This window comes from Trachypithecus francoisi, unplaced genomic scaffold, assembly GCF_009764315.1.
Source record: "Trachypithecus francoisi isolate TF-2019V2 unplaced genomic scaffold, Tfra_2.0 Lachesis_group0, whole genome shotgun sequence".
NCBI lineage: Eukaryota > Metazoa > Chordata > Mammalia > Primates > Cercopithecidae > Trachypithecus > Trachypithecus francoisi.
In genome coordinates this window covers 135481436-135503438 of record NW_022681453.1, presented here as the reverse complement: position 1 = coordinate 135503438, position 22003 = coordinate 135481436, and the positions used below count along the sequence as shown (strand labels likewise).

Genomic DNA, 22003 nt, shown 5'->3' with positions numbered 1-22003 from the left:
TCACACCCCGGCACCTCTGTAAAATCTGTTCTCCCGGCCAGTCCGGAAGCCCAAATTCCCTGTCTTCTCGAAAGAATGGGAAAGCCCAACCACGTCGGAGTAGGACTCGGGCGTCTTGGAAGTATTTAGGTCCCCTAGCTCGGGTACTGGGACCGGAGGGATAGCAGAGCCGACTAGGAAGTGGGTAGAGGAATTAGAGCTCCGGCTTCCATCTCCATCCCGCAAGCAGAAAGCGGTCCTAGCGCTCCAGCCTTCCGTTTGGCTGCGGGCAGGAGGCATAGGTTTGGGGGTCGGGTCTCGAGTTTGGCTACAAAAGGTGGAAAGGCTTCCGCTCTGCATTTCTGGGCGGGGATTCGTAAAGACCCACCTTTTGGTTGGCTGCGGTAGGCTAAGGTAGGCGGGGCATTGAGTGGAAAGCTCGGCTGGGCGGTGACTGTGGGCCCTCCTATAGAGGGTTCGGTAGGCGGTGGCGGGGAGGGGCGGGTTCCCAGGTCGACTCACCTTGTGGTTGGCTGCGGCGGGAGGTGGGCGGGACTTTTGGAGGGTCGCTCGCGTCTGTTCTCAGGGCTGTGGGCGGAGTTGAAGCCTTGGAGGCTGAGATGTGGTTCTGCGCGTGCGCGGACGGCTGCCTGTTAACTCCGGCGGTCAGTTCCGGGACTGGTGGCTGATCTGTGGGGTTGAGCTGCGCAATGCAGAGGCTGCAGGTAGTGCTGGGCCACCTGACAGGCCGGCCGGGTTCCGGCTGGATGCCGCAGGCTGCGCTTTGCCTGAGCGGCTCCCCGCAGGCCTCGGCCGCGGACGTGGTGGTGGTGCACGGGCGGCGCACGGCCATCTGTCGGGCAGGCCGCGGCGGCTTCAAGGTGAGGCCCGAGGGTCTGGGTGCCGAGTGTGGGAAGACGCCAGCGCGGGCTGGGGTCCAGTTAGTATGTTTGGTTACCCTGCACGCCGGAGGCAGCTCCGCATCCAGCTGTGGTCGCTTTGTCTCCCTGGGGTGAGCATGGGGCACTGGGGGTCACCGCGGCTGCTCTTCCTGCTGCAGGACACCACCCCCGACGAGCTTCTCTCGGCCGTCATGACCGCGGTTCTCAAGGACGTGAATCTGAGGCCGGAAGAGCTGGGGGACATCTGTGTCGGTGAGCGCACCGCCCAGGCCCTGCGCTGGGCCCTCCCCGTTTTTCCGTTCGTCCAGAGCTCTCCTCACCTCCCCACCCCGAGTTTTCACTGGGGGAACCTCCCTGGCCTTGACCTTTGAAGGGGCACTGCCCCTCCACACCTGTGGGTATTTCTCGTCAGATGGGACGAGAGACTGAGAAAAGAAATAAGACACATAGACAAAGTATAGAGAAATAACGGTGGGCCCAGGAGGCCAGGACACTAGGCATGGGAGGACCTGCACCAGCACCGTTCTCCGAGTTCTCTCAGTATTTCTTGATTACTATTTTCACTATCTCGGCAAGGGGAGTCCGGCAGTGTGGGGGAAAGGAAGAGAGATCAGACTGTTACTGTGTCTGTGTAGAAAAAGAAGATATAAGAAACTCCATTTTGATCTGTACTAAGAAAAATTCTGCTTTGAGATGCTGTTAATCTGTAGCCTTCGCCCCAACCCTGTCCTCATAGAAACGTGCTGTATTGACTTAAGGTTTAATGGATTTAGGGCTGTGCAGGGTGTGCCTTGTTAACAATTTGTTTGCAGGCAGTATGTTTGGTAAAAGTCATCACCATTCTCCATTCTCTATTAACCAGGTACACAATGCACTGCGGAAGGCCACAGGGACCTCTGCCCAAGAAAGACTGGATATTGTCCAGGTTTCCCCCAACTGAGATAGTCTGAGATATGGCCTCATGGGAAGGGAAAGACCTTACAGTCCCCCAGCCCAACACCCATAAAGGGTCTGTGCTGAGGAGGATTAGTAAAAGAGGAAGGCCTCTTTGCAGTTGAGATAATAGGAAAGCATCTGTCTCCTGCTTGTCCCTGGGAATGGAATGTCTCGGTGTAAAACCCGACCATACATTCTATTTACTGAGTTTGGAGAAAACCGCCTTATGGCTGGAGGTGAGACATGCTGGCGGCAATACTGCTCTTTACTGCACTGAGATGTTTGTGTAAAGTCAAACATAAATCTGGCCTACATGCACATCCAGGCACAGCACCTTTCCTTAAACTTATTTATGACACAGAGTTCTTTGCTCATATGTTTTCCTGCTGACCCTCTCCCCACCATTACCCTGTAGTCCTGCCACATCCCCGTTGTCGAGATAGTAGAGAGAGTGATCAATAAATACTGAGGGAACTCAGAGACTGGTGCCGGTGCAGGTCCTCGATCGCTGAGCACCGGTCCCCTGAGCCCACTTTTCTTCCTCTATACTTTGTCTCTGTGTCTTATTTTCTCAGTCGTCTCTGCCTTGCGAGAAATACCCACAGGTGTGGAGGGGCAGGACCTCTTAGGCAGGAGAACAGGATGAACAGGGTGGTGGGGAGAAGGTCAGCAGGAAAACATGTGAGTAAAGGAATCTGCATCATAAATAAGTTCAAGGGAAGGTACTATGCCCAGATGTGCATAGTAGGCTGGATTTATGTTTCTCTTTACCCAAATATCTCAGTGTAGCAAAGAGTAACAGCAGTATTGCTGCCAGCATATTTTGCCTCCATCCACAGGGTGGTTTTCTCCTGTTTCAGAATAGAACCAATAGTCGGCTTTACACTGAGACATTCCCTTCCCAGGGACGTGCGGGAAACAGAGGCCTTCCTCTTTTACTAATCTTCCTCAGCACAGACTCTTTACAGGTGTCGGGCTGGGGAATGGTAAGGTCTTTTCCTTTCCACGGGATATGGCCACGAGGCCATATCTCAGGCTGTCTCAGTGGGGGGAAATCTTAGACAATACCCAGGCTTTCTTGGGCAGAGGTCCCTGCGGCTTTCCGCAGTGCATCGTGTCCCTGGTTAATAGAGAATGGAGAATGGCTATGACTTTTACCAAGCATACTGTCTGCAAACACATTGTTAACAAGACATATCCTGCACAGCCCTAAATCCCTTAAAACATTGATTCAGTACAGCACATGTTTCTGTGAGCACAGGGTTGGGGCTAAAGTTACAGATAACAGCTTCTCAAAGCAGAAACAAAGTTTCTTAGTACAGATCAACATGGAGTTTCTTATGTCTTCCTTTTCTACATAGACACAGTAAAAATCTGATCTTTCTTTTCCCCACAACCTGCAGTCTGTCCCACCCCTCACCTTGAAATACTCAACATGATATGGCAAGAGTCTTATCCAGCGGATGCCACCCCTAGGTCAGCAATCACTGTTCTACCTCTCTGGGGTGACAACAGGGCTCAGAGGAGGATACCTGGGGAGATGTGCATTTTCAGAAACTCCCATTTCACTTTTAAGGGCAGGCAACCTGCCCATATCTGCTGATGTGGAAAAGCTGGGTGCGTGGGCAAGTGATCGTGGGACCCTTAGCGACAGGAGCTGGTGGATGACCAGGACAAGCTGTTGTATGGCTGGCTCTCCCTGCCCCAAACCCTGATGTTCCAGAGCTGCAAGTGAGCCTGCCAAGGGCTAGTGTCCCAAAGAAAGATCTGGAATGCCTCATCTCTGGTTTTCACAGCTATACCTTAGTGCCCAGAATACCACCACCTGGCACTGAATGGAAGTTTATTGTCCACAGGAAATGTGCTGCAGCCTGGGGCCGGGGCAATCATGGCCCGAATCGCCCAGTTTCTGAGGTAAACTTTTCTAGTTCTAGCCATGGGTTGGCCGTTTTGATGCTTTACTGGGCCCAGGCCCCAGGGAACTCAGTCTGCAGGTTGGGGAGGATAAGGTTGGACACCAGAATGAGGCAACCAAAGTCCCTGATTCGCTGCTCTTGTGGACTCAACCTCTCCCCTACTTTAAAGTGCTGAGCCAGGATACACAAGACCTTTGGGACTGGAGCAGAAGTTCTCTGTGGCTTGATTTTTAGCCAAAGCCAGGTTGTCACTTGCCTTTTGTAAGTGTGGATTCTGCCCTCATTTGTCAGGTGAGTAACCAAGTAAGCATGCTGAAAAGTGACTTTCAGCCTTTTTACTAGTTGAGCTAACTCCAGTCATATCCCACTAGCAAAGACTTTGGGATAGGGCAGAACCATGGGGAAGGGGGACACTCAGGAGGAGACCTGGTAAACTTTCCTTTAAGCGCCTGCAGGGGAAAGAGTGCTTAAATTATTTTCGTGTGTAGATTTAAGAACTGCTTAGCTTTGTACTTCTAGATGTATGGAGAAGAATAAATAGGAACATTAGCTAGTGAAGGAACAGGAAAACAAAAACCCTCTAGGAACTGGGAGAGGTTTAGACTGCCCAGCCTGTAGTTCAAGGCCCCCTACAATCTGGCTCCAGACTTACCTTCCAGCCTCATCTCCTAGCTGCTTACTCACCCTGACTTTTCTTCGTTCAGCCGGCTGTCAGCCTACTGTCTTCCCTGATATCGTCATTCTGTCTCCTTGAAGTGCTAGCCCTACCTCCTCTTTCTACCCTAGACAGAAAGACAAACCCTGCCCAAACACAGTCTCACCATTTTGGCATGACTTATCCAGGCTCTCAGGCTGAAAATGAGAGAGCCCCTTCCTCTCCAGTAGTAGCTAGCCATGTACTTCCTTCTGATGTGGTTTGCCTTCTTGCCCTATTATTTCAGTCTCTGCTAGTTGATTCATTTTCTGTGTGTTGGTTGGGCATCCTCCAGGGCACAGTGTTGTAAGCATCTCAGCATCCCTCAGGTGATGCCTTGTGGTAAATAGGTATTTAGTGAACACTTGGTGGATTGAGTGAAGGAATGGTAACTACCTACTAGGGAGTTAAGGGACCCTGGAGGGATCAAACAGGCTGCACAGGAGGCTATCCACCTGAGAGAGTCTCTGCAGAGCCTGGCCTGGGCACTAGTTCAGAGACTCCCAAATCTGGCCCTACACCAGAATCACCAGAATGCTTCCACTCCCTCAGGTTCTGAGTCTCGGGGTCTGAGGAGGTCTGGAAATTTCCCTAGGACTTTTTACTGTTGGCTAAGGCAGGTAAATCATCAAGAGGGGAAGCCCTACTAGCTTCCAGGGCTAAGACCAGTGTGAGAGTCTTGGGGAACCTACCAGAGCAACGGATGTTAGAACACATGATTCTCATCAGAGTGCTTCGTCTAGGTGGGATCAGGCTTTCAAGAGTCCATGGGAACGTGCAGGGTTAGCTATATGATTACTGGTAAGGTTGAGGGTCCCTGGCCTCAGATTTTAGGCATTTCTTTTGCTCTGGTGCTCTGTCCTAGCAGCAGTTCCTTTTCTCTGTTCTTTGGGGGAAACAGAGATACACAGTTTTCATTTTTGAATCTTCAAAGGGAGAGAGAGAAGGATCCCTGTGGCCCAAACAGGCTTCCCTTGCCTTTCGGCTGTGCTTGGTCATTGATTGAAGATACTCACAGGAATGGAAGGGAATGTGCTTGGTGGCCCTGGGGAGCAAGTGCCTGCAGAGATGGGGTCTGTCCAGTAGCTGCCCACCCCCATTCCATGGATCTGGCCTGGCATGGGGGCAGGGCTGCTGGGTTTGTTTCCCTGCCCTTTACATCCCTTGAGGGGGGCCAGTTAGAAGCATAGGACTGCTTTCCATGAGAGCCTGGCATGGAATTGGGGGCTGATTCTACTCTCTCACCTTCTGTTTCAGTGACATCCCGGAGACTGTGCCTTTGTCCACTGTCAACAGACAGTGTTCGTCGGGGCTGCAGGCAGTGGCCAGCATAGCAGGTAAGTTATGACTGGGTGGGCACCTTGGTCCTGGACCTGTGGGTTTGGGTCAGCAAAGTCGCTGTCTGCTGGGCAAGCAATAACGATTTCTGAGAGGACTCTAACCACAGAAAGAGTGCAAGAGTGCCCCCTACCACTGCCCAAAGCCTTTTCTGAACATTCCTGGGTCTTCCATTTCTGAGGCTGGGGCTGAGTCCCATCTAGAGACCAGGTGGGGAAGAGGCTCCACTGCTTCCAGAACAGGTGGACTCTGGCAAAGGATGTTTATGAAATGCTTTTGTTGCAGGTGGCATCAGAAATGGGTCTTATGACATTGGCATGGCCTGTGGGTAAGAATTTTTTTCTGCCGGAGCTTATTAACCAACTTGTGACAATAAAACTAATTTTCATCTGAGTTCTCAGAGGCCATCATTTCAGGATTCCCCCCATCCCCATTAGGCAGCTGGCCGGGAGTGGGTTCTCACAAATGCAGGTTAAGAGTGGCTACCAACTCTGGCTCCTCAGGAATCACTCATACCTCTTAGCACTAGCAGGGGAGGGGAATTGGCCTCTAAAAGCTTACTTTCTTGGAAGTATTTCAGGCTGGAAAATGTGGGCAAGCATTTTGAGAAAATCCAGCATTTGGGTTTCCTTTTGGGGCCCTTGTTGATTCATGATGCTGCTGAGAGAGAAGTTGCAGTTTGGGTTCTCTAAAGCCAGGGACAGCTGCCTACTGTATAACTAGTTTGTTCATTTTACTAGGCTGTCTGTCCCTTTGTCTCCCTACCCTGGTACCAATGTGGAAACTTCCAGCTGCCTATGGGCTGTGAGGGACAAAATGAGATTTGTGGTGGTTTGGTCACTGTCACCTCCACCTAGACTGTGGCTCCATCGTTGGCTGCAGCAAGTGGAGCTGCAGAAGTTGTATTTGGCAGTGCCTCCAGGGAAGGGCAGGGCACTGGTGCCCAGGCTTGGGTGGGCATCTAGTGCTGGGAGGGCAGGGGAGTAAGGGCTTTGGCAGGCTGGGGGAAGTGAGCAGCCCCAGGGTTCTGAAATACCCCTGCTGCCTTTTGCATCCTCTTTAGAGTATTTCTTGAGAGGACACATTGCTGGCCCCTGTTCCAGGGCTGTGGCAGCTGGCACTGAGTTGTACTGACCTATGTCTACAGTTGTAAATAAAGCCAAAGACCACTCTACAAGGACTTTCGCTGGGCACGGGCCACTGCCCTTTGATTTCTGTCATGTTCTTCTATTTTACTGGGTGAAAGGTGGTGTGGATAACTTGAGAAGGGCTGGAGCTTTTATGAGTTTCTTTATGAGTATCTGATTCCCAAGCAGGTTAAGGACCATGGTACTAGGATATTAAGATCTGGGCCAGGGTTGACACCCACATCATAGCCTGACTGTTCTCCATAGGCTTTGATCAGCAAGTATGTAGCACAGGGCACTCTAGTTGGAAGTGGGCTCTGAGGCCAGACTACTTAAATGTGGATCCAGGCTGGGTGACAATTGGACAAGTTATACAGTCTCCCTAGACCTCAGTCTCCTGATCTATAAAATGGGGATACCTAGCTCAGCTCTGTTGAAGTTGAGAAGAATAAATGGAGTAATACCAACAGCTTACACTGTGGAGTATTTGTCATGTGACTGACACTGAAGCACTCTAACATCTGAAAAGAATTCAGAATAGTGCTGGGCACATGAAAAGCACTCAGTCAAGGTTATCTGTTAGCATCCCTTGAAGCGTTAGGGTCCCCCATCGCCTCAAAACCCTTTTTTGACCACACTACGCTGCCGTCTCCTTCCTCTCAGCTCATAGCACTTCCTTGTCTATGCAGGTCTGATCGTCCTTTGAGCTCAGCTTTGTGGTTACTTTTATTTTTATTTTATTTATTTATTTTTGAGATGGAGTCTCGCTCTGTCGCCCAGGCTAGAGTGCAGTGGTGCAATCTCGGCTCACTGCAAGCTCCGCCTCCTAGGTTCACACCATTCTCCTGCCTCAGCTTCCCGCCCTGGCGCCCGCCACCATGCCCGGCTAATATTTTGTATTTTTAGAGAGGCGGGGTTTCACCGTGTTAGCCAGGATGGTCTCGATCTCCTGACCTCGTGATCCACCCGCCTCAGCCTCCCAAAGTGCTGGGATTACAGGCGTGAGCCACCACGGCCAGCCTGTGGTTACTTTCAAATTGTCTCTTCTCCCTTCTGAATTTGTGGGCCTTGAGGGCAGGTCCTGGCTTGTGGATGTGTTTCCTCCTCTGTGGCTGACACCAGAAGGCTTTTCTCTGGAATTGCCAGTTGGCTGATTTAGCAGTTGTATAGGGAAGCATAACCCTGCCCCCAGGAGTGTTTATTGTGCAGTGCTATGTCCTGGGGTGGGGGGTGAAATAGAGACAGGGCTCAGTAGCCCTGTACTCACAGCTGGGCCTTGCTGGCCAGGTGCCCTGCCTGTGGCTCCCAGAGGCCCACTGGACTTCCTAGGGCTCCCTGGCTATTTCCTAGCACTTGCCAAGTGTTCAGCTATCTCTGGAGGAGTCCTGCTAGAGCCCAGTTCACCTTACCTTCTCCTCTTCCTCCTCCCCAGGGTGGAGTCCATGTCCCTGGCTGACAGAGGGAACCCTGGAAATATTACTTCACGCTTGATGGAGAAGGAGAAGGCCAGAGATTGCCTGATTCCTATGGGGTGAGTGCTCCCATAGCTCTGTGTGCTTGTGCCCTCTCAGCCTGGAGCAGGGAGCCAAGGAACTTTATCATCTCGGCTGGCGGTGCCAAGCCTTGGCATCCTTCCTTTGGGCATGGTCTGCTCCGCAGGGACTTTGGGGGTGACACTTGATGTTGCCCTTGACTTCCATTTCCTGAAGCCCCCAGGTCCTCTCTGTGCCCCCGAGTTTCCAAACATCACCTACCTTGTCACTCCTACACTGAGGTGCTCAGTCATAGGAAGGACGATGGTAGCTCCACTCCAAAGCCTTGGGGGCCTAGAAAGTTGAGAAGGCAGTGGGAAGCTTGTGATGATTGAACATGCTGGTGGGGGGAATTGTGCCCTGTCAGGTGCAACATGAAAAGTATGTGGCATTTGGCCAGGTGTGGTGGCTCACACCTGTAATCCCAGCACTTTGGGAGACCGAGGTGGGTGGATCACGAGGTCAGAAGATCGAGACCATCCTGGCTAACACAGTGAAACCCCGTCTCTACTGAAAATACAAAAAATTAGCCAGACATGGTGGCGCGCACCTGTAGTCCCAGCTACTCGGGAGGCTGAGGCAGGAGAATGGCGTGAACCTGGGAGGCAGAGGTTGCAGTGAGCCGAGATCGTGCCACTGTACTCCAGCTTGGGTGACAGAGCGAGACTCTGTCTCAAAAAAAAAAAAAAGAAAAGTATGTGGCATTTGTATGGAACACCTTAGCTTCTCTGAGCCTCTGGGCCATCCCCAGGGTCTGTGGGCCAGGGAGTCCTGGATCCACTAGATATATGAGGAGACTAAGGCTTGGAGAGGGGCAGTGCCGTGGCTTCTCTCACATACTGTATCTTCAGGGGAAGCCTATAAAGCCAGAAGCCCAGGCTGGAAGGCCTAGCTGTGGCTCTAGGTTCTCAGGATAAGCATAGACCCCAGCCAAGGTGACCAGGAAGCCTAGGTTTGGCCTTTCCGGAGGAGATTTGGGAGTCCTCATCTCCCTACATTGCAGCAGTTTTCCTTCAGGCATAGAAGAAGCTGGCCAGGAGTAGCCAGTTAGTGCCCCCACCCAAACCCTCCCCTGCTCCTTTTCTCCCCTGCGCTGAGGCAGCTCACCCAGGGAACAAACTCTTTTCTGCAACTGCCCCCATGCAGGCTGCCCTATCTCTTGGAGGAAGTCTCTTTGGTGTATGAGCTTCTCAGGATCTGGCCAGCATTGCTGACTTCCCTATCTGTGCCTTTATATCCACCCTCAGGACAGGCTGTACCATATCCTGAGTCATCACTACTGTGTGTCATGGACTGCCCTTACATCCTCTCCTGCTTAGAGCCTTGGGAATCCAGAGTTCTAAGCACAGCTCTACAGCCGCCTGGTCCCTTCCTCTAGGCTATCAGACCAATGCCCACACTATCTGCTGTTTGTGTTCTAGGATAACCTCTGAGAATGTGGCTGAGCGGTTTGGCATTTCACGGGAGAAGCAAGATACCTTTGCCCTGGCTTCCCAGCAGAAGTGAGTACTGCTTGGGGAGAAATGTTTAAAGGGCTGGAGAGTGAGGTTTTGAGTCTATCCTAAGTGGTCTGAAGTGGCACCGTTTTGTAGTTACCGCTGGGCAGTGAGTGCTTTCCAGGCCTCGTGCCACCCAGGTTGGGGGTGGGAAGTGGGAAGTGTCAGGGCCACTGTGAGTTGGTAGTACTCAGGTTCTATTACTGTCTGTTCACCCTGACTTTGCCCTAGCTAGGCCTCAGTTTTCCCCTCTGTTCTTTTCTGGCTGTGGTTTGCAGATTGGACATTGTAGCCTGGAGTGTGGGGCCAGCAATGTTAGGGACCCTGGCATCCTAGCTTCTGGACCATGCTGGGTCTGTGGCAGCATCCTGAGGCAAGAACTGGGGATGATATCAGAGAAACCCCAGGGGCTCAGGCAGGCTAAGATTGGCAAGTCCTGTCTGTCCAGAGAGAGGACAGCAAAAGCAGGAGTGGTATCTGGGCCAGGTTGGCTTCCCTGAGGCAGTGATTCTTAGCCACTTTGGGTCACATAACCATTTGAAAATGTGTTGGAAGCCTTAGATTCCTTCCACTGGAATGTCCCTGGGCACTTAATATGCTGCACATGTTTGCAAGGGTCACCCTTAAATACCTTGTGCTTTAAAACTGCTTAAATAAAAAATACATGAGTAGTTTAGTATATGTCACTTTAAATAGGTGGAAACGGGGGAGTAGATGACATCGAACTGTTGAGTTTGAGCAGAAAAGTTGGCAGAACCCAGCACAAATATTTCTGGGGTTCCATCCTCAGTTCAGCAGAGAGAGCCAAGCAGGCTTAGTCCCTCTCAGACAAAGGGCTCTAAGTGGAGGCACCACCTCCAAACACCCTTGCCCCTTTTGAGGCTGGGATTGGCCACAATCTGGAGGTCTAGGGCTGATGGTGAAGTAGGCCCTGTAAGGCCTTGGCCATGCCCTCAGAGCTCCCCCAAAGTCCAGCATGACCCTGAATTTAGCAGCCTAAGCTTGCATCTACCCAAATGGATAGGGGTTGGCGGCAGGGAGGAAGGGAACCCCAAGGGAGCTGAGCCTGGCTGTCCATGGTGCTGGCAGGGCAGCAAGAGCCCAGAGCAAGGGCTGTTTCCAAGCTGAAATTGTGCCTGTGACCACCACGGTCCATGATGACAAGGGCACCAAGAGGAGCATCACTGTGACCCAGGATGAGGGTATCCGCCCCAGCACCACCATGGAGGGCCTGGCCAAACTGAAGCCTGCCTTCAAGAAGGATGGTTCTACCACAGCTGGTGAGACTGGTCCGGGGAGGGGTATGAGAAAGGAGGCCATGGCCATGCTGGGTGCTGTACTCTGGGAACCTGGAATAGACCCCTCTGCAAAGTAGAAGTGGGAGGGCTGGGATCTCCTCAGCCCCAACCCGATGCCTTCTTACCCCAACAATTTGCCCCTAGGAAACTCTAGCCAGGTGAGTGATGGGGCAGCTGCCATCCTGCTGGCCCGGAGGTCCAAGGCAGAAGAGCTGGGCCTTCCCATCCTTGGGGTCCTGAGGTCCTATGCAGTGGTTGGGGTCCCACCTGACATCATGGGCATCGGACCTGCCTACGCCATCCCTATAGCTTTGCAAAAAGCAGGTAAGGTGGCTCCTTCACATCGTATCTGGGTCCCACCTGGATCCTGCAGCTGCCCTGCATGCTGTTGCCAGGGCCATGAGGGTGGTCCTGTGGGTGCTGCAGAGTGGAGGTGGGGCAGGCTAGTGTCCCATACTCCAAGCCCTTCCTGACCCCACAGCTGAGACTGGCTCACCTTTTGGAAGAGACACATACCAGGCAGCCTGTAGGCCCATGGGTGGGGCGGGTCCCAGGGGAGGCAGACTGCCAGTGTGTCGGTTCAGGTCTCTACCTTGCCTGCAGGGCTGACAGTGAGTGACGTGGACATCTTCGAGATCAATGAGGCCTTTGCAAGCCAGGTGAGCCCTTGTTTCTCAATGTTGCCTTGGCCCTGGAGAGCTGAGGTGGAGTGAGCAGGCACGTGGTGCAGGGGAGGGGTAAGAGGGCTGTAACTGATGATCTGCCTCCTTCCAGGCTGCCTACTGTGTGGAGAAGCTACGACTCCCCTCTGAGAAGGTGAACCCTCTGGGGGGTGCAGTGGCCTTAGGGCACCCACTGGGCTGCACTGGGGCACGGCAGGTCATCACGCTGCTCAACGAGCTGAAGCGCCGTGGGAAGAGGTAAGGCTTTGCTCCTGGCAGTGGGGTCATGGGGGGGATACCCAAGTCAGGGCACCTGAAGGGCAGGGGATAGAGGTAGGTGGGCTTTGGATCATAATCTCGACAGACACAGTCCTGAGCGCCGTAATCCCAAATGTTGAAATCCCAAAAGATCAAAGTCCCTAAGGTCTTGGCTGGTCCAAAGGTAGTGAGTTATCTTGATTGTTCAGTTACAGATCAAACTCCTTATTCTACTCTTTACCTCCTTCTTACTTCTATACTTGACTAGTCAAGCAGAAAGATCCTTACTGTCTAAAATCCCACAAAATCACAATCTGAAAAGATTAAAATCCTGAATGTTGAAATCCTAATGTTGAATTCATGTTATGAATTCTAGAGAAGGGATTAGTGCAATTTCCACCATATGTAGAATAGTGCATCATATTAGTTACACCATGTAACTAATATGATGTAACCATTACCTTGTTATTGTCTTTATTTGGAAATTAAGTATGGTTTAAGGAGATGTGAATGGGTGCTAAGTTGACAAGGAATGGACTTAATTTTGGGAATACCTAGAAACGTGACAAAGTAATGTTTTGGGTGTGTCTGTGAGGGTGTTTGCAGAGGAGGTTAGAGTATGCATCTGAGTGGACCAGGTGGGGAAGATCCGCCCTCAGTGTTGGCAGGCACCATCTAATTGCCTAGGGCCCTGGAGAGAACAAATGCAGAAGGTGAACTGTCTCTCTCAGAGCTGGGACACACTTTCTGCCTTGGGCATCAGAAATCTGATTCCATGAAAGTGCATTATGACATTGACTTTGTAAGCCTTGTGCATGTACATAAAAATGTTGAAACTTCCTCAGTAAATGAAGAAGTGTGCTGTTTGTGCACCTGCATTTGTGAAAGATAAAATTTCTCAAGATCTTGGTTCTTTGGGTGACTACTTATGCAGTGCTGACCCATCCCAGGTTGGTTTGTTTTTTGAGACAGGGTCTTACTCCGTTGCCCAAGCTGGAGTGGAGTGGCTCCATCTCAGGCTCACTGCAACCTCTGCTTGCCTGGCTCAAGCAATCCTCCCACCTCAGCCTCCTAAGTAGCTGAGACTATATGTATGTGCCACCACACCCAGCTAATTTTTTGTATTTTTTGTAGAGACAGGGTTTTGCTATGTTGTCCAGGCTGGTCTCAAACTCCAGGGCTCAAGTGATCCTCCCACCTTAGCTTCCAAAGTGCTGGGATTACAGGTGTGAGCCATAGTGCCTGGCTCCGTCAGTTTTTGATCAATCTCATTAAAAGACATAGGTTGTCCCTCATGGTATTCATATGACTGCAGTTATAAAGCTGGGTGCACACGATTACCAGCCATTTATACAGTTTGCTTTTTAACCTATTTATGAATACAGTTTGTCTGTTTATAATTGTTATACTCCTGTGACTATTGTTAGCATACTTGAGTGTTTATGCCTGCAAAAATTTGTAATTATTGCCTAGTTTATTGTGTAAAGTAGCCTGTGAAGTGTCCTGTTGTTTTTGTTCCTCAAATAAGTCTGCTTTTAAAAATGTACATTTTTTTTTTTTGACATGGAGTCTCACTCTGTTGTCCAGGCTGGAGTGCAGTGGTGTGATCTCGGCTCACTGCAACCTCTGCCTTTTGGGTTCAAGCAATTTTCCTGCCTTAGCCTCCCGAGTATCTGGGATTATAGGTGTCTGCCACCACACCCAGTTAAATTTTGTATTTTTAGTGGAGACAGGGTTTCACCATGTTGGCCAGGCTGGTCTTGAACTCCTGACCTCGTGATCCACCTGCCTCAGCCTCCCAAAGTGTTGGGATTACAGGTTTGAGCCACTGCACCTGGTTTAAAAATGTAAATATCTTTTAAATCAATCTTTTAAAAAAAGTTTTTTTCTAAAATGGGGGTCTTGCTATATTGGCTGGTCTTGAACTCCTAGCCACAAGTGATCCTCTTGCCTCAGCCTGCTGAATAGCTGGGACTACAAGTAGATGCCACCATGCCAGGCTTCCAAATTATTTTTTCCAGAATTATATTTTCTGGATTTTGGTCTTTTAGGATTGTGATTTTCAGGATTTTAGACTTTAGGGATTTTTTTCTTCCAGGATTTCAACATTTGGGATGATTGTGTTTGGAATTGTGTCTTTTGGGATTATGATCGGTCCCTGGGGAGGAGAACATGCACACAGAAACACCCTGAACTGAGGATGTAGGGGTATGATCCCTGTTTTCCCTGAGGGCCAGCCTTGAAAGGGATACTAGCCTGCAGTGGGCATCTGCCACCGTGTGTGTGCCCAAGTGGGAGGCCAGGGTACTGCTTGCCCACAGATCTGGTCTGATGGTTTTGCATCCTACTTGTCCATGAAGTCCTTCTGGCTCAGCCTGGTCTGGAGGTAACTTGATGGGTGCCTTTGCCCAGCCAATTAAGTTTTGTTTTCATAGGGCATACGGAGTGGTATCCATGTGCATCGGAACTGGAATGGGAGCCGCTGCTGTCTTTGAATACCCTGGGAACTGAGTGAGGTCCCAGGCTGGAGGCGCTACGCAGACAGTCCTGCTGCTGTAGCAGCAAGGCAGCAACACTACAGAAGCAAAACCACGTGAGAAAACTCAGCACTGGTGGTGGTGGCAGTGGACAGATCAAGGCACTTCAACTCATTTGGAAAATGTGAACACTGATGACATGGTATAGGAGTGGGTAGGGTGTTGAGCCACGCATCAGAACCTCTTTAGCTGTGCAAGACAAAAGCAGCCTGGGTCACCCAGGCCACAAGGCCATGGTTAATTCTTAGGGCAAGGCGAATTCATGGATGAGAAGTGCAATGGGCATAGTAAAACTGCATGAATTTATCTTAGTGGCTGTGTTTTTTTTCCAAGGCTAATTTTGCCATACTGGTCTGCGCTATGCAATGAGTAGTGATTCTCAATGCGGTGGTCTCTACTGTGGTGGGGCCTATCCTTTGTGTTAGCTCTGAGGACGTATCATGAAGGCCTAGGCTGAGACCATTGTGGAAGGGGGTTCTTCCATTCCAGGAGCTGCCTAGAGGTCCCCAAGTCTGTGTCTTTGTGCTGAAGATATGCTCCTAATCCCTGGGCAATGTTTATTCTCCAGCTGGGGCCTAGGGCTGAGGGCTGGGGCGGAGCCTCAGGGCTGGTGAGGCAACATGTATCTCTCATCATAAGAGCCTTGGCCCCGGAGCCGCAGGGTGCAGGACTTCTCACCAAGCACACCTTCCACCACCATCGTGGACTCGTACAGCTCACTACTCCTGTGGGGAGCACGTGGGGGCTGAGGTTAGGAAGGGCCTGGGCAGGGGGTCCAGGCCCTGTGGGCAGTTTGGGGGAGGTTGGAAGGGGCTGTACCTGGCAGTGAAGAAAACCTGCAAGGCGATGGAGGTTGGGGGTGCGTTGGCGGATCGTGCTTCTAGCAGCCCACTGTTTGGGGAGACCCCGAAGGCCACAGCGGCCTTGGGTGGCTCCTGCTGGCCTGCACCAAAGGGAAGGGAAGACACATGAGTGCAGGCAGCCCCATGTACTGCCACAGGAACACTTCACCCTCCCCCAGGCCTGTACCTCTGGTCTTGCTCAGCACTGCAGGGCAGGGCAAGCCTGAGATCATGTGGAATTGGGGACTGGCTGTTCTGTGGAAATTCCAAGTGGTGCCTGCCCTGGGAGCCAGCATGCAAGGACAGGGCACAGGGGCCCCCTTCCTGGGGGTCTTCTCTTGTCACAACCCTGTAGGGGAACAGTGGGTAGGTGGGAGAGTAGGACATACCCACCAGCATAGTCCAGTAGCTTCGGCAGCCGCTCAGGTTCATCAGGTAGACCTCCTGAACTTGCTGCTGGCTCACAAAGCAGGTCCCAAAGTCCACCCAGCTGGTGGAGAGCTGCAGCTCAGGCACGGCCACCACAGCCCGCAGGGGCACCACCTGTGGGAGACCAGACAACCTTGTCCATTCTGGGTGGGCTCTGAGCCAGGGCCTCTGGGACACAGGGAACCCTGCTGACCCCAAGTGCTGATGCTCCTGAGGAAAACGGGAAGTGGCCAGCAGTTGGCAGGGGGCCAGCGCCACCTTCGAAGGCCACAGGCTGCTACTGGGAGTCTGCGCAGGGAAAGGGCCAGGGTGATGCCATCTATTCCCCCGCTGTCCCTGCCTCCCTCACTCATAAAGCTCCAGTCCCTGCACCCTGGCTGGTTGGGCTGCCCTCCTTCACCCCTCCTCCTCCTATGGTGGCCCCCAAGGCCCATCCCTCAGCTCCTCTCAGGCCCTGGACCATTTGTTTGTGTCCCTTGGCCGCAGGCCTCACCTGTGCCCTGCTCTATCTCCTGGCAGCCCCTGCATCACACTCGGGCGCTGCCATGCACGATCCCACAGCCTCAGCCCCAGCAGCTGCCTGGGTGCCAGGCTGGAGCGCCTCTGCTCCACTGCTCAGCCTCCTGTCCCCAGCCTCTCTGGAGTCCTCCCCAGGCCACTCCTTTACTCCTTACCAGTAGCCCCTGCTTAGCCTCCACACGACGACCTGGTGACCTTCTGGTCCGTGGTACTCGCCCTGGTGCTTGAAATCTGGCAAGCCCCAGGGCTGCCCCTCGCAGCTGCCTCAGGTGCTCCCTGTCCCCACCCATCAGACCTTTCTTTTGGCCTGGCCGTCAACCTGTTTCCCTTGATTAATCGGTGTACAGGCTTCATGTGCTACCTCCTGCAGGGAGCCTTCCCTGATTTCCCACACTCAGGCCCTCACCTGGCTTTGGGCTCATGAGGCAGGTGAGGGTGGATGGCCCTCATCTTTCTGCACACAGGTCTTCTCCTAGGGGAGACTGAGCACTAGGACAGAGGCAGGGGTTCCTTATTTCTAAGGGCCCTGCTAGGGCTTTCTCCTCTGGCCCCAGCAGAACAGAGCCCAGCTTACTTCCACCCTCCTCCACATGTGGGTGGGCCAGGGGCATGCCTGAGTGGTCTGGTTGGTGTACTCCAGGAGCAGGTTCTGAGTAAACACCATCTCTCTCTCTCCACTCGCGCTCTGCTGAATGTCCACCCCAGGCAGCGTCTGGTCGGCCGGGAGCTTCTGATAGGAGAGCAGCTCCAGGGAGAGTGAGAAGGATACATTCACCTGAGCAGATGTGGACATGCTGTCAACTCCGGCTGCAGAGGGCAGGTGGCCACTTCCCCACCTGGAGCTCCATCCTCCTTCCCTCCCAGGCCCAGCCCCCGAAGGCCCGGACTGGCCCAGCCCTGCTCAGCCAACAGCCCAGCAGCTCCCCAACCTGGTGCTTTTCATTCCACAAGTGCTGCCCAGCACCTACTCTGCCCAGTACCCTGCAAGTGTCAGGGACAAGTCATGTCTGCCCTCAGAGGTCAGAGGCTAGAGGGGAAGGTACATGAGCAAGCTGCCCTTTACCACTTCAAATTCCCAGAGCTGTGGTTGGACTCAGAGGCAGAGGAAGGACTTGGTCTGTGTGCTGAGGACAGTGAAGAGCCTCTGACAGGTCACTGACCTGGCGGGGAGGTAGGCTGCAGACCACACATGAGTGTGATGATGCCATACCAGGGGCTGAGGCTGTAACTGAGGCTGGACAGGGTGGAGCTTGGACTCCTGGCTCCCAGCACAGGTCCTTGGTACAAGTTTATCAGAATCAACTGTGAGGCACTTGTTAAAAATACAGATTCTTAGGCCTCACCCAGACCTTCACATCTCTGGAGGTGGGGTCTGGGAGCTGCTGCCTTAATAAGTTTTGTCAAGGGTACTAATTTGCTGGGAGCAGTGGCTCACATCCGTAATCCCTCCTTCCCTCCCAGGCCCAGCCCCTGAAGGGAGGTTTTGGGAGGCTGAGGTGGGAGGATCGCTTGAGCCCAGGAGTTCAAGACCAGCCTGGGCAATGTAATGAGACCTTGTCTCTGCAAATAATAGGTGGGCATGGTGGCATGTGCCTCTGGTCCCAGCTACTTGGGAGGCTGAGGTGGGAGGATTGCTTGAACCCCCAGGCAGTTGAGGTTTCAGTGAACCATGATCATGCCACTGCACTCTAGCCTGAGTGACACAGCAAGACCCAATCTTAAAAAATAGGCCACTGATTTATTGGCAGGCTTAGAAACCGCTGTCCTAAACCAAGATATGGGTGTAGGGATAAAGAAAAGAGAATAATGTTGGGAGAACTTTAGGAGGGGGCATCCGCGGGCTTGGTGGTGTGGTCAGAGATCGGTCTACTACAAGGGGTGCCAGAGCTCTGGGCATGAGCAAGGGGGTTGGGAGTGGTATTTGCTGAGACAAAATGCCACCACAAAAAGGAGGCACAGGTGTGGGGGCAGGACAAGGTGGGGGAGGGGATGGGGGGTTCACTTTGGACAGGTTGAGTTTGGCTCTAGAGCCTGGGAGATCATTCTGGCCAGGAGCCAGAAACCTGAGCATTGTTAGCTCATGGAGGGTGAGATGCAGCACCATTATGTGATGTCCTTTTTGTGGAACCTTTGGGCTTCCCCAGATCTGCCAAGGACTTTTAAATGCCTGGTGGCTAACTGCCATATCTGCTGGGAAGCTCTGGTGGAATGGAACCTCTGCCTGTGCTCTGAGCCTTCCCCTCCATTTAACTTGTTGAAGGGAGCAAATGCAAAGTGGCTCAAGGGTGCCATTCTGTCTTCTGCAGATCCGTGTGTGTCCCTGACCTCCATGATGAGGTCCTCGGGGAGTTCCATCACCTAGCCCAGCATCTAGTACACAGCAGGCCCTCGCTACACAGTGGAGTATACATTGGATAGAGAGAATATGGCTGTTCACCGAGGCTCTGGAAATGGATGAGACAACTCAGAAATGTGCAGAGTGAGGCTAGAGCCTGGCAGAGCTCAAGGGAGCACAGCATAAAGAGAAGCCCTCCAAGGAGAGGAAGAAAGAGGACCTCTGAAGCAGGAGGGGAAGTAGGAGACAGGGCAGGGCTGTCTACCCTCAGCCTGCCTCTGCACACCCTGGAAGCCCACTGTGCAGATATGGGTGTGCACACACTCAGCCTCCTTCCAGTTGCCTCAGAGACCAGAGGAAGAAGTTGATGGTTTCCACTGAGGTCCTGACATTCCCAAGACCTTCCCCTACCCAACCAACTCTGAAAATACAGGATCCAATTATCACTGAGAATTAGTTAGAAGAGGAAAATGTACATTAGAATCTGGAGTGTCTTACAATTACAGCAACCCCATGGGCTCACCTGAGCTGGGACACAAACCCTGAGCTTGCATAGGAGGACGGAGTCTGTGTGGGAAGGGGAGGTACTCGCAGGAATGCATCAGCCTCCACCAGCATCTCAGCAGTGGGGACTAAGAGGGAAAGGGAAGTCTGGGGACATTTCTGGAACAAGTGCATGCATGTATGTGAACACAATGTCTGGTGTGTCCATGCCCATGTCAGCCACTTGTGCAGCAGTGCTGAATGTGGTGTCTCTGGTGTGAGCACACCCCCGAGTGTTCATGCAGGGTATGGCAGGGTCAGGCATGCAGTTTGCATCTGGGTACACGCACGTTAGGGTGGCGTGCAGGGGTGCTGTCTATACGCATGCGAGGGTGTGCCGTCAAGGTAAGGGCTGCAGACGCCCCCAACTGACCAGCATGTTCTCCTGTGCTGGGAGCACCAGCTGCTTGTCTGCTGAGGCTGTCTCCTCACACTCCTGCTTCTGGCCAGGGCCAGGAGCTCTGTGGTCCCGGCTCGCCCCATCTTGGGAAACGGAGAAGGGCCTGGAGACCATGAGCCGGAAGTAGTGTGGGATCTCTGTAGTGTTGGTCAGCTTCAGGTGGTGGGTGATCACCAGCTCACTCAGCACCTGGGCAGCCACAGAGGTAGGAGGCAGGGAATGCATCTTGTCTCTCTCTTCAACCTCACGGCTCTAGGGTAGGGCTGGGAAGGCTGGGGGACGGGACTTGGACTCAGACTATAAGGCCTGAATCCCAGAAGGGCACACAGAGACATCTGAGGTCCAGGTAAGCTGGCAGGGCCAGAGGGTGGCAGCACACTCACCCCAAAGCAGGGCTGCTCAGGAATGAGGTCACTGGCCTGGCACTGGAATTCCATGTTGCCGCCATAGTCCAGCTCCACACTTAGCCTGCCCAGCAATAGGCATTGTTGGGGCAAGCCAGGCACCTGGGGCCTCCTGGCTGCCCTGACTCTGCTCATCCAGCCTCAGGCCAGCCTTTCCCCGGGCTCCTTTGCTGACTTCTCCCACCCATGCCTGCCCTTTTGCTCTGAGAACCCTGCCTGGCTCCACCAGTGCCTGGTGAGGGTGCACCCCATGGGGATGAAAGGAGATGGGGCACCCCAGCTGACTCACTGTGCAGGCCTCACGTAGCTATGCAGGTCCAGTTTCAGGGGTCCCACCGCAAAGTCCTGCAGGCGATGCCTCTTCCCTGGAATCTCCCTTTCCACCTACTGAGCCCAAGTCTGATCACAGCTGATCCCTGTGCTGAGCAGGCAGCATGCTACCCAGGAGGGAGCAGTGGCTGCAGCCCCCAACCCAGGCCAGAAGAGCTCACCTTGCTGTCCAAGCTCATGAAACCCAGGGCGTAGCCAGTACACTCCACCTTGTGCAGGATCTCAGGGCTGAGCACCATGGGGGTGAAGGAGATGTAGATGGTGCTGCTGCCCCCAGCAGGGACCACCTGGTATGGACACAGCAGCCTTAGCACTGTCCCATGCCCACTGGCTGGCCAATGCAGACAGCTCCCAGCCCCTACCCCAACTCACCACCTGCTTGGGGCTGATACAGTACAGGTGGCCGGATGGCACCCCCTCATGTGCCTGCAGGATGACTGAGATGAGCTTCTGTGATACTCTATTGCTGGCACTGGAGTTGCCCTCAACCTGTCACCAAGGAGTCACTGAGGTTCACGCAGTCACTGAGGTTCAACTAGCCTACTAGCCACACCCCAGTGACCCTCAGTAGCCAGCCTGCCCCGCCCCTCCACCCCTGCTCACCGATGAGTCAGTTTCATGGCTGAATTCTGATGAACTGGAGGGGCTTGGGGACCAGAGGAGGCAGCCACCCTCAGAGGTATCAGGGCACACAAGCTCGTTCCCGGCTTGGTCCCGCAGCGGGAAAGGTGGCCCATAAAACACCAGCAGCTCCACCAGCCGGTCTTCCTTGTCATCTGGAACATAGGTCTCCCAATCCAGGCGGATGTCTGGGGCAGATGTGGGGGGCAGGGTAAGGAATTAGGGAGGTACAGACAACCCCCCCGGGCCCCCTCCTCCTCGTACTCCCAGACAGCGATGACCCGTTCTCCCATACCTGGGTGGAGGGGGTGCCTCTCTGCCTCTCTAATGCCACTTCCAGGCAATTCTCATTTAAAATTTTATAAAAGGCTTTGCAGGCTTATGCCGTCTGGTTCTATCACCTGAAGTCCTCATGGTCACAAGACCAGGTCTCCATGTCCAGATGCCTGAATGCAGGTGCTCTGCTCTCTCTCCACAACTGCTTCTCCTTCTAGCCTGTTTTTGGGCAGGCTGGGCTCTCTAACCCCCATACGCCCTTCCTTCTCCCCATCTATCCATCAGCCTATGTCAGCTTTCACGTCCTTCCCCAGCTAGACTAGTCTTTGGGGGCCGCCATCTCCACCTCTGTCTTGCCAGCATCCTTATCTCTCCTTTTGCACCCACCTGGCAATCCCTGAAAGAACTGAACTGCGCCATCCCTCTGAGTACCACTGCAGGAGGTCCCCCAACTGAACAGATTGCCACCCCCATCAATCTGTCCCCAACTTAAACTGGGGCTCCCCATTGCTCTCTCTCCAGCCTGCACCATGACAATGTCAAGCTGTCCCTGCCCTCCTCCGACACCTCCATCTGCCTCCCCACACCCAGTTGGTGGCCCCACCTCATCTCCCAGAAGCCCCTAAACT

General features: G+C 53.1%; 2 protein-coding genes across 6 annotated transcripts in view; one reads left to right on the top strand and one right to left on the bottom strand.

Moving 5' to 3' along the window:
* Window positions 1-486: 486 nt before the first annotated feature.
* On the top strand, window positions 487-14986 carry ACAA1 (acetyl-CoA acyltransferase 1). Of its 3 annotated transcripts, XM_033212041.1 has the most exons (12): window positions 487-860; window positions 1040-1133; window positions 3674-3731; window positions 5685-5764; window positions 6051-6093; window positions 8325-8423; window positions 9846-9926; window positions 11010-11200; window positions 11363-11542; window positions 11822-11877; window positions 11993-12138; window positions 14574-14986. In XM_033212041.1, the coding sequence occupies exons 1-12, from the start codon at window positions 690-692 to the stop codon at window positions 14647-14649; spliced, it is 1275 nt and encodes a 424-aa protein (XP_033067932.1). In that variant the 5' UTR covers window positions 487-689; the 3' UTR covers window positions 14650-14986. The 3 variants fall into 3 exon arrangements, with proteins under 3 accessions (XP_033067932.1, XP_033067933.1, XP_033067934.1); XM_033212042.1 differs by lacking the exon at window positions 11363-11542; XM_033212043.1 differs by lacking the exon at window positions 1040-1133 and having other exon boundaries at window positions 731-860.
* The window catches only part of DLEC1 (DLEC1 cilia and flagella associated protein), a 67886-nt gene continuing 60672 nt past the window's right edge, over window positions 14790-22003 (bottom strand). The window contains exons 28-37 of one of the 3 annotated variants that reach the window (XM_033212038.1): window positions 21081-21286; window positions 20850-20966; window positions 20639-20764; window positions 20437-20531; window positions 20127-20211; window positions 19717-19932; window positions 17079-17240; window positions 15907-16060; window positions 15495-15618; window positions 14790-15400 (exon numbers count right to left, since the gene is read on the bottom strand). In XM_033212038.1, coding sequence (XP_033067929.1) covers window positions 15277-15400; window positions 15495-15618; window positions 15907-16060; window positions 17079-17240; window positions 19717-19932; window positions 20127-20211; window positions 20437-20531; window positions 20639-20764; window positions 20850-20966; window positions 21081-21286 — 1409 coding nt within the window. In that variant the 3' untranslated portion in view covers window positions 14790-15276. Of the gene's footprint in view, window positions 15401-15494; window positions 15619-15906; window positions 16061-17078; window positions 17241-19323; window positions 19433-19716; window positions 19933-20126; window positions 20212-20436; window positions 20535-20638; window positions 20765-20849; window positions 20967-21080; window positions 21287-22003 lie in introns of those variants that run through there. The other 2 variants (XM_033212039.1, XM_033212040.1) reach the window with 2 other exon arrangements.

Bases quoted from the DNA above. Each gene is read 5' to 3' on its own strand.
- ACAA1 (XM_033212041.1), top strand. From the start codon at position 690: ATGCAGAGGCTGCAGGTAGTGCTGGGCCACCTGACAGGCCGGCCGGGT. The intron at 8,424-9,845 runs GTGAGTGCTCCC...TTTGTGTTCTAG, and splicing joins GATTGCCTGATTCCTATGGG to GATAACCTCTGAGAATGTGG. The intron at 11,543-11,821 runs GTAAGGTGGCTC...CCTTGCCTGCAG, and splicing joins TATAGCTTTGCAAAAAGCAG to GGCTGACAGTGAGTGACGTG.